The sequence below is a fragment of the Nestor notabilis genome, unplaced genomic scaffold (genome assembly GCF_000696875.1).
Source record: "Nestor notabilis isolate BGI_N333 unplaced genomic scaffold, ASM69687v1 scaffold3546, whole genome shotgun sequence".
Classification (NCBI taxonomy): Eukaryota; Metazoa; Chordata; class Aves; order Psittaciformes; family Psittacidae; genus Nestor; species Nestor notabilis.
In genome coordinates, this window is record NW_009931338.1 from 13,973 (window position 1) to 25,158 (window position 11,186).

General features: G+C 40.6%; 1 protein-coding gene across 2 annotated transcripts in view; it reads left to right on the top strand.

Moving 5' to 3' along the window:
- Window positions 1–1,436: 1,436 nt before the first annotated feature.
- MYH9 (myosin, heavy chain 9, non-muscle) overlaps window positions 1,437–11,186 on the top strand; it is a 55,508-nt gene continuing 45,758 nt past the window's right edge. For both annotated transcript variants that reach the window (XM_010015836.1, XM_010015837.1), the window contains exons 1-2: window positions 1,437–1,792; window positions 7,920–8,076. In XM_010015836.1, coding sequence (XP_010014138.1) covers window positions 1,460–1,792; window positions 7,920–8,076 — 490 coding nt within the window. In that variant the 5' untranslated portion in view covers window positions 1,437–1,459. The remainder of the gene's footprint in view (window positions 1,793–7,919; window positions 8,077–11,186) is intronic.

Sequence of the window (11,186 nt, forward strand, 5' to 3'; positions counted from 1 at the left end):
TTCCCTACATGCTTACAAATGACTGGTGTGGGCATCTGTGCCCATCATTATAGCTGATGTTTTTCTGGCTTCATTCACAGCTTGCTAATGCTGGGACTCAGCATCTATTGTTGCACTCATGCGTATTTTGGGAGTTGAACTGCTTCTGTCCTGCTTTCAATACCTTTTTGTCTGCAGTATCTATAGTCAGATTTCACCTATTTAATTTGCAGGCTGGCTTGTAAATATGGGTGTGCTCTGTAGAAGTTATCCCTGGAGCTCCTGACAGCCTCCAGTGACAAGAATATTGGTATTTTCATTTCCTGCTCTTTTGGTGATAAAGAGCTCTAGCTTCTATCCAAGTTATGAAAAACATATATTGAGGACACTGGTATCTTTGTGAGGAAGGATCCAAGAAGTAATATTTATGGGACCTTCTAAAGAGGCTGCTGTTACATGGTCAGTGAGCTTTGACACATGCAGTCCCTTCTTCTGATTGAAAGGATTTCTGAATGGCATTAATAAAATTGCTGCCTTATAAATTGGAAAATTTGTGGCAGTAATGTTCTGGGTTTGATGAAACACTAAATCTAAGGTGCCATTTTCTGAGCATGCCACCTAAATCTCCCTTTTGTAGGGGTGATACTTTCTACTTTACCTAATTGTAGCTGCACAGAAGGATTTTGGGGCTGTAAAATTTTCTGACCACAGATTTATTCTGTTACTGTCTTGGAGGTATTCTGCTACTGAACATGGTCTAAAGAAGTGATGCAAACTGATTGGGATGGGTGTTGCTACTAAGCTGGTGATGGAAAGCATTTGATGTTGGTCTTAACTGTTGTCCTCAAATTATTGATGATGTCTTCTAGAGGCAAAGTGCATCTTGTGTGTTGTCTAGACTGGTTTGTGGCATTTCTAAGAAGTGGTATTTGATTGGTAACTTATCAGAACCAGGAAATAGGAAGTAAAGCCGTTGATTAAATGTATTTCTAGTATCTATACCAAGTAGAGCAGTGAAGGGGTAATCTTGAACTGAACATTACTGACATAGTACCTCATGCTATGAGTATTGGCACATCTTGTTTGATGTTTGCCACTTCAATGTGCATTCTCTTTACTGCCTAATAATGGCTTCCAAATGCTTAAGGGTCAGTATTCTGTTGGGGTTTTTTAGCTGCTTGCTAGTTTATGGTTTGTTTTTCTTTTTATTTTTTTTTTATTTTATTTTTTTTTTGCATCCTCTTGGCAAGCAAAACCTAGACCTTATTTGAAGTTTGACAGATTCTACGATTCTGTGTATAACTTACCAGTGCTTACTAACATGAAACTAAAGGAAGGGGAGGCATGTTCTGATGACCGGGGACTCGGAGTACTTAGCATGTGCCTGTCTGCCTATAGGAATTTGCAAGGCAACTTGAGGCTTTAAAAATGTGTTTGGTTTTTTTTCCCCTTTTTCACAGGTCCCCAATTCTAAAACACAATGTCGCAACGGGATGCAGATAAGTACCTTTATGTGGACAAAAACATCATTAATAACCCTCTGTCTCAGGCTGACTGGGCAGCTAAGAAGCTGGTATGGGTTCCGTCTGAGAAGAATGGGTTTGAGGCAGCTAGCCTGAAGGAAGAAGTAGGAGATGAGGCTGTGGTGGAACTGGCAGAGAATGGGAAGAGAGTGAAAGTAAATAAGGATGACATCCAGAAGATGAACCCTCCCAAATTCTCTAAAGTGGAAGATATGGCAGAGCTGACATGCCTGAATGAGGCTTCTGTTCTTCACAACCTAAAGGAGAGATACTACTCGGGACTGATCTATGTAAGTAATCTTGTCTGTTGGGGTAACAGTTTTTGATTACATAGTAATTGAACTTAATGTAATTGCTTTGCTTCTAAAAATGTGTATGTTAACCTTTCATTGCCCCTATAGACAACTCTCATGTGACTTAACTTCTTCCCTCTGCTTAACATTTTTTCACTAAACTATGCCAATCCCCCTCTAGTTGAAGCTTTCAAGGAATGCTGTGGTAAATCTGTCTTTAACATTTTAATGTCTTCATTTGCAGGATGTTCTGAATGCCATTTAACTTTGGCTTAGCAAGTCATGAGAGCAGTTGCAAAGTAGTAAACAGAGAGTCTGATCTGAACTGAATCAAGTAATAATAAAAATGCAGTCCTAATATACCTAACATCTGAATTGCATTTTCCCATGTCTGGAGCTTCAGTGGGAAAGAATGCTGATGCCAAGCTTTTTGTGTTACAAAAATTCAAGATCTCAGAGTGTCTTACTGGAGAAGGCACATGTAGGCCTGCATGTGTTTACAGATAGGAAACATTTCCTTTTCTTTGCACCCCAAAGTGGACAAGAGCAGAGAGAGATTCCTGCTTCTTTTTGCTGTGGAAATGACAAAGATACCATTTATAGAACCAATGGTCATACCCAATTGAAGCATGCAGCAACTACTTCACTGAATACCAAAAGCAAAAAGAAGGAGAATTTGGAACCTCAACCTGGTTGTCCAGTTCCCTTCTGAAGTTCCCTTTTCCTCTCCATGTGGCCTCTGCTTAGCCAGCAGATGTTGGTCATGACAGCATTTACTTTATTAATACTCTGCAGGCATAGAAAGAATGATTAATGTAAAACTTGGGTGCAGAGACTGGTTAAAACAGGAACTAGTGTGTTGTGGTTTGTTTATTCTCAGACTAGCCTCTGCTAACAGTATTAAAATGGGACTGCCTGAGATGGAATCCTGAGGGATGCAGAAACAGTGGATGTTCATATTTTTAGGCATTATGAAATATTCTTCACAGTAGATTAAAAGATCTATTAAAACAAAATTATTAAAGAATAAATTTCATAGGTAGATGTCCTTGAAGATGTCTGTCTAGATTTCCCTCTCCCCACCCCTTTTTGTGCTGCTGAAACCCCAAAACTGCCTCTCTTGTCATATGAAGAAGACAGCATGAGTAAAAACTCTCTGCGATATCTATATGTATGTTTTATGTATGTTTTGAGGGGTTTTGAATGCTTGCTACTTCATCATACCTGTAATGATAAGTCTTTTGTGTAGTCATCTTATTTGGCAAGCTGTAGATAATCTCTTCTGCCCTAAGAGGGACTGGTGGTATCTAAGACACCATGCAGCAGGAAAAAAAAAATGGTAGAAACCTTTGTGAACTGTTACCTTCTAAGTTAAGCAGCATGAACACAGGCTAGAAACTTTGACTCTGCTAGTGCTGTGACCACTGCTCTTCTGGAGCAGCACGAAGGCATAGAATCATAGAATGGTTTGTGTTGGAAAGGGCCTTAAGATCATCTAGTTCCAACCCCCCTGCCATGGGCAGGGACACCTCACCCTAGACCATGTTGCCCAAGGCTCTGTCCAACCTGGCCTTGAACACTGCCAGGGATGGACCATTTATCACTTCTTGAACAAGCTGTTCCAGTGCCTCACTACCCTCACAGTGAAGTACTTCTTCCTTATATCTAACCTGAACTTCCCCTGTTTAAGTTTAAACCCACCACCTCTTGTCATATCGCTACAATCCCTGATGAACAGTCCCTCCCCGGCATCCTTGTAGTTCCCCTTCAGATACTGGAAGGCTGCTCTGAGGTCTCCAGGCAGCTTCTCTTCCCCAGGCTGAACAGCCCCAACTTTCTCAGCCTGTCTTCATAAGGGAGGTGCTCCAGCCCCCTTATCATCCTTGTGGCCCTCGTCTGGGCTTGCTCCAACAGCTCCATGTCCGTCTTATGTTGGGGACACCAGAACTGCAGACAGTACTCCAGGTGGGGTCTCATGAGAGCAGAGTAAATGGGCAAGATCACCTCTATATAGAGAACTGTTGCAGAAATTATCAGAGAACATGTGAAGGGTGCAAAGCGGATAAAAACTTAGTCTGACTCCTACCAATTGATGTCAAAATTTGGAGAGCTGATGTGGCGGAAGGTTGATGCAATAAGTTATTCTTTGTAGTCAGTAACTCCTTTGACTATTGGTCAAAATCTATTCTTGGAGGGAAGAATCTTGGTAGTGAGATGAAATAGGATGTGCAAGATCATGTGCAACATTTTTAGAACAGGAAACTGATGGGTTATGTAATAAGCTGTTGGAAATTATTCAGCAGCATCTCAAAGTCTGTTGCACACTATGCAATGGGCTGTTTCACATATCTTGCAAGATATCCTCTGAAATTTCAGACATAGTCTGTGACTGTAATAAATTGAGTTTTTCTAATTGGATTGTAAGAAGTATTAAAATATCTCCACACCCTTCACCAAAGTAATCCTAGCATAGTAATTGTCTATTACAGAAGTCTTGCCAAAACTGTGTTTCTGTGCACTTGTGAAATGAACTGATCTCACCTGTCAGCAGTTCTCAGCAAGTCAGGAGATTAATGCGGAGGCTTAAAATACTTTCATTGGAGTGGCTGCTGGTTGATCATTAATCCTCTTGAAGAAAGAGAATACACGCAATGTATCTCTAGCATAAATGTCTCTGGAAAGATCGTAGGCATTATTTAGTTCTGCTCTTGTCCTTTCTATCTTCTTTGCCAGCAGCAATGTGTGGTTTTGTGGCTTTTTTTACTTTTTAACTTTTTCTGTCTACCCATCCTATAAAAGGAAGGGGGAAATCTTATGGCTGGTGCACACAAATTTTGAGCAGGAAGTGTGTCAAACATTTTAAGAGCTAAGTGCCTGAGTCTGACACCAATTTGCCGTTTCTGTGTGCTGATTGGTTCTGCACTGAGGTGACTTGCTAATAGACTGGCTTTCATATTAACCCTTTCTCTTATGAATGCTTTATCTAAAGATCATTTTCAGCTTCTGTGTTGCTTACCTGAACTGAACTGTCTTACATGTTCCAGTTACTTCACTGAAGTTAACAGTTGCTGGAAAAGAAACTGTCTGATGCTGTTGGCTTTGTGCCATGCTGTAGATGGTCCTTTGAGCTCTTCAGAGCTAGGTTAGCAGTTAGAAAAATGAAACTAGTTCCAGTTTGGCCCATGTCACTTGAAATAGTTAACAAAAGGTAATGCCAGAATTCTATTTTGAGATAGTACAAGGTACAGATTTCCAAGCCAGCAATGCTTATAATAGGATAGCCTTTCAATTGGAGCCTTGGGTTCAGTTTGGGGATTTATGAATATAAGTCTTTACTTGTTCTTTAATAAGATGAAGATGACTCTTGTCTTCTCTTTGTAGAGCTGGCAGCTTCTGCTCAATTCAACTTGCTTCCTTTATAAAACTCTGCCTGTGCTTGAACAGCAGTCATGATGTGGTATTCACACTCAGTTACCTGCCCCAGCCATGATTAGTTGCCTTTCTTTATTAGACAAAAATATCACCTCACACATCTGTCTGAGATCATTATACTGCAGGAAACTTCCCGTAGGTATTTCTCCTGGCAACCAGAATGCTGGAAGAAGGTGATGGCTTCTTCCTGCATACCTGCTTCGTGGCTTCATTACTGTAATTGAAATTAATGTTTTCCATTTTCTAAACTGCTGCTCTCATCAGTAAGACTGCTTCAGTTCAGCTTCAGACCTTTATTCTTATTTGAAAAGCAACAATTCTAATGTGTCAGCAGACACAGCCATAAAAAGTCACACAAATGTAGACAAGAAAGCTTTATATTAGTTTTGGAGTATTACCACAGTAGTTGCTACCACTTTTCTTTTGCTCTCACTTCTAATCCCCCAAAAGCAACAAACAGGCCTTCAGCTTTATTAACATCTTGAAACATCTTTATTAACATCTTTATTAACATCTTGAAGGGAGAGGTAGGTTTGGTCTGTGCCATGAGTTACAGTTTTGTTGGGGTTGGAAGGAAGGGGGACTGTATAGGGCATCTTCTTTTGATTATTATGTGCCTGTTGCTGCTGCCATGGGATTTGAGGTGTGATGGCTGCTAATTCAGACAGCTGAAACTGGCAACCTAGAAGGTTTTTGTTTACTTGTTTTCCAGAACTTTGATAAAATTACAGCTTTTCTTCTAACAGTTCAGTTGACTCCAATGTCAATTATTTCCATGTCAGTGTAAGGAAAAAAGTGCACTGCATGTATTGTGAACATGCTACTCTTGAGTTGACCCCTTCCTACCTCTTGGTCCTACGCTGTCATCCACTAGTCAAAGGTCAGGAAAGCATGACCCAGACTTTCAGCAGTTAGTCTGTGCTGTACAAGTACTGTCTGACATGATGGAGAGCTTAGGCTGAGGCAAAAGGAACTAGCATTGCCAAGCTGGTTTCTGCAAACTCCTGAAACTGTTCCTTTCAAGCACTACCTCAGACTTAAATTCACTAGAACATCTCACTGAAGCTTAGCTTCCTGGAGCTTTCAAAGTCCTACGCAAAAAGTTTTTTAGCCAACTTGCATAGTTTCATAGTTTCCTACTTTGGAAAGAGATTTAGTATTTTCAAATATTCCTCAAATACTTAACAGGTAGATCTGGAAGCATATCCTGATAGTTCAAACTGGTGTATGGAAAAGGAACCTTAAATACCTATAAAAGTTTTGCTTTCTGGGGGACATAGGGTGAAAGCTGTATCAGAATCTCCTGCATGTAAGAGTGGGCTGATTATGTGGTGTTAAGCCAGCATGTAGGAAATTTGGATATAAGACAGTAAACTGTGTAGTAGATGCTATTTTCACCCTTCTGATCACTGTGATCTAATACTTACCTTTATCTAGATAAGGAGGCTAAATCTGATTAAGTACTCTCTGTGCCTGTTGTGGAGAACACTTCACCACTCCAAAGCACTCTTCATTGAGCAAACAGTAGAAGAGGTGGTAGCAATAGAAAAGTGCCAAATATACTGTCTTCTGGTAGCACTGCAAGTTGCTGTAGAAAGCTCTTCCTCTCCAGATGTTTCAAACAGCTGCCTCTAAAATTGACAGGGAACTGTAGGATAGCTCTAAACCCCAGGAGCAAGGCTTCAAATGCTATTCTTAGAATATCGAGGAAATATCTAAGAAGCTTCTGCTCCTCCTATTCCCTTTGCAAGTAAAATGTTTGTTAGGGGTGGTTTTTTGTTGTTTTTTTTTTGTTTGGTGGGTTTTTTTTTGTTTTTTTTTTTTTTTTTTTAGATATTTGTATCTCAGAGGGTTGTTTTTCTCTTTTAAGAAGCTTAATATTTTAAACTAGAAGCATTTTGACAGTTGTCTTCCATCAGAACTGTGGAATTTAAGCCAGTGGAAACCAATTGAGAAATCAGCATTGACAAATGTTGCTGACTCTTTGAGCATGGAATACTTAAGAATTGTTTTCTGTATTAAATAGTTCAGAACTATACAACATTAATGACCTTACCATATTGAATCTAGTTCTAGTTATGTTCTTTATGTTATAAATCATGTAAGTCTTTAGGCTGGAAGGGTCTGTAGGAGGCCACCTAATCCAATGTCCAGGGTCAACACTGAATTTTAGCCTAGTTCAGTTTTTCAGGTGGTCTTGAAAAGATCTAAGGAGTACCATTGTCTTATTTTTCTTTTAGTAACTATTTGGGCTTGAAATTTTATTATGTTGTAGTTGATCCATTACTGGATAAATCCATAGCAGGTGTGAGGCAGAACATAATAAAATGCATGTTTCTAGGAGCTGAGCACCTACCTTATATTCAAGTGTCCATTATATCAGAACTTTGAAAGGAAGAAAAGCCAGTCCTAGTGGACTTAATTAGCCAAGGAGCAGGCTAGTTTGATATCAGTGTGACTAATGTGTCAGTTGATGCTCTGTGCATACTTGGAAAGGTTGAGTACTAGTCAAGTTGATAGGACTTTAAATGTTGCTCAGATTCTAATATTGCTTAGTAGCATCACTGGAAAAAGCACTTAGAAAAGGACTGGTTTGTTTGGGTTTTTTTCTCAAGGAATATACTGCTAAAATGTGCAAGTATACAACATTTTTAATTCCTGTCTTTATTTGCTGGGGTGTTTTTCTTTCCAGACCTACTCAGGCCTGTTCTGTGTGGTAATCAATCCTTACAAGAACCTGCCCATATACTCGGAAGAAATAGTGGAGATGTACAAAGGCAAAAAGAGACATGAGATGCCGCCTCATATCTATGCCATCACAGACACAGCCTACAGGAGTATGATGCAAGGTGAGTGCTGACTGAGATAATGACTCTTGTTGAAATCACAAATCAAGGTTGCAGTCAAAACACTGTAGGAGGGCAACTCACTGCTATCAAAAGGCATTGTTGCCCCTTCTGCCCTTGCTTACAGACACCTGACACCTACTAGGTGCCAGCTTTGTGTTGAGGTGAATAGCTTTCTCCTGCTCTGTTGGATTGAAGAACCTTACAAAGAGTCTGATGAGATAAACTTGACATAAAGAACAGACAAATTGAGGTAGTGAACTTTCCCTTTCAGTGGTGAGCCTATGGAACAATAGCTGTAGGTGGGCAAATATGTGTATTAGTTGATACAGGCTTTTAACAAAAGTATTTCAAATCCAGTCATACAGCCTGGTTGGGTGAAACAAGTTCATTGAAGTGTGATGGTCAGTGGTAGTTTAACTCATCAGGAGTTGTTTTGTTACATTTTTATTCTGTTAAGAATAAAACTTATCAGGAAATACTAGATACATCTGTTGGCTTTTCATAGAATAAATGAAAGCAAGCTGCTTGACCTATTTCCCTCTCCATGTATACAAATGAGAAGTAAGGAACCATGATGAACCTGCTGCTCATTTGTCACTTGAGGACTTTTAAATATGGAGCTCTGAATGTCTGGTGCATCTCTCCCCTGTATCAACCCACTTCTGAGAGGAGGTCTTACGCACAGCTAGTGCTTGCGTTTAGGATGCTTGGAGAGTGTTCAGGTGTGGAGGTATTTAGGGCTTTTCTTCCTACTTGTAGCTGGGCTATATGAAGAGGCATGTTTTGTAAGGTTTGACGGATATAATGGATGCTTTGATTTGGGATGGTTTCTATGAATTTGATTACTCCTTTATTTTATGATGACTAGCAATGATTAAGGTGTTTGTCTCTCTCAGGTCTTGTCATTAGTCTCAATCTTTTGAACAAAGGCCAGCTATAATAAAATCACGCTTTCAAATTCTAATTAGACTTGGGTTTAGAGTTCTACTTTTCCCCTGCCCTCACTACCACTTGCACCTCCAAGAATAACTACAGGGGACTATAACAGTACGGTTGCCCAGACTGGAAAGGGTGCAAGAAAAACTGCTTCCATATACCCGTGTTTGTAGCTTTAAACAAATTTTAGGTGTGAAGAATGCTGGAAAAGGTTGCTGAAGTGTGGTGCCATGCAGAGCACATGGGAGCGCTAACATGATGGATGGATTAAGCTATGTTTGTAAAAGCTTTGGGTGGGGAGGGGTGAGCCATACAGAAATGCTGCTGGGAACTGGTGGCAGGGTACTGATGGCAATTTGTTGAAAATGTGGCAACTCTTTAAGAAATACAGTTACACTACTGATGTGTTACTGTGAAAGGAATGCTGTATCCAGAGGAAAAAAACTGTGAACCTGGACTTCATTTATATAAGACTTCGCTTCCCTCAGACAAAGGCTGGATCTGCCATGAAGCACAAGGACAGATGCACTTTCAGTACTATATGTGGCAGTGTGGTTGTCCATAAACCTCTTATCAGTGTTTCACTTCATTTGTTATTTCCTTCTCTCCCTTGCCCACTCCTTGTCAGCTGAATTACCAACATATATTTTTCTTAAACAAGCTATTGGCTTAGCCTTACCAGAGTTACTGTTCCTTAATGTTGTGGTTTAACCCCAGCTGGCAACTGAGTACCCTGCAGCTCTTCACTCATACCCCTGGCCCTGGTGGGATGGGAAGGAGAATTAGGGAGGGGGAGGTGGGGCAAGGAGAAGGCAAAACATGTGGGCTGAGGTAAGAATAGTTTAATACTTAAAATAGTAATAATTGCAGTGAAAAGGGAGATAACAAAAAGGGGGAGAGAAATAAACCCAAAGAAAGACAAGTGATGCACAGTACAATTGCTCACCACCCACTGACCAATGTACAGCCTGTCACTGAGCAGTGATCAGTACCTCCTGGCCATCTGCCCCCTGTTTGCATACTGGGCATGATGTGCTGTGGTAGGGAATATCCCTTTGGCTAGTTCAGTTCAGCTATCCTGACTATGCTGCTTCCCGGCCTCCCTTTCTTCATTGGCAGAGCATGGGAAACTGAAAAGTCCTGGACTTAGAATAAGCACTACTTAGCAAAAACTAAAGCATTGGTGTATTATCAGCATTGTTCTCAGACTAAATAAAAAAACCCAACATTGTACCAGCTACCGGGAAGAAAATTCACTACCCCAGCCAAAACCAGGACACCTAGAAAAAAAAAATCTTTCCTCTATAGGGGCAGAAACAATTTATTTGTCATTATTTTAAGGAGACTGAAGTCCTTGTCCCTCTACAGACAACAGTTAAACCGTTTGGAACTGCACATACATGCATCTTGTCCTTCATCCCTGCCAGATATTTTGGTATGTGGCAGTGGATATCCAGACAGTAGCAATTCTGCAACAAAAGACAGGTGACTTTCCCTGGTCTGACAGTGGTTCAGAGCTAGTGATTCATCTACACGGATATTTTGTTTCCTTTTGAAAAGAGAAGGTGTCTCTGTCAGACCACTGCTTGAATGATGTCTAAAACTTGGAAATCCCAGACTTGAATCACAAAGCTAAAGAATGGCAGCACTCCTTGTGTTTTCCTAGCATGGGAAAGTTGCTGTGAACTCTGCTGGAGTGTTTGCCTTTCCCAGAACAATTCTAGCTATGCAATATTCTCATCAGTATTGGCAGTAAAGGTTTAGCCCAGCTCCTCTTTGCCTGGTTTGAGATACCATGTCACTGACTTTTTTTCTGAATGCCTGTCGGACATGAATATCATTCCCAGTCAACTTTTGAACTAGCTTGCTTTGGTCACTGCTAGGTTTGAAAAGGGGTGTGTGTGTGTGTTTGTATTGCTTCACATGTGCGTATGTGTGCTAGCAAGAACCCTAGAGATCATTTGAGGGTTATTTGCTGCCTTATTTCTCTATTACAAAGGGTAACAAGTAGCGCTGACGTTTGCTACTGGGAGTGAAGTAAAGGTGAGTATGTTGTTGCAGTGTCTCTGATCCTGGCTGGCCTGTAGGGCAATGGAAAGCAACATTCCTATTCCACTTTCTCAGTTTTGCTTAGCAGTGGGGGAGGCTTGGTTCAGCAGCCAGTGGTATGGGCA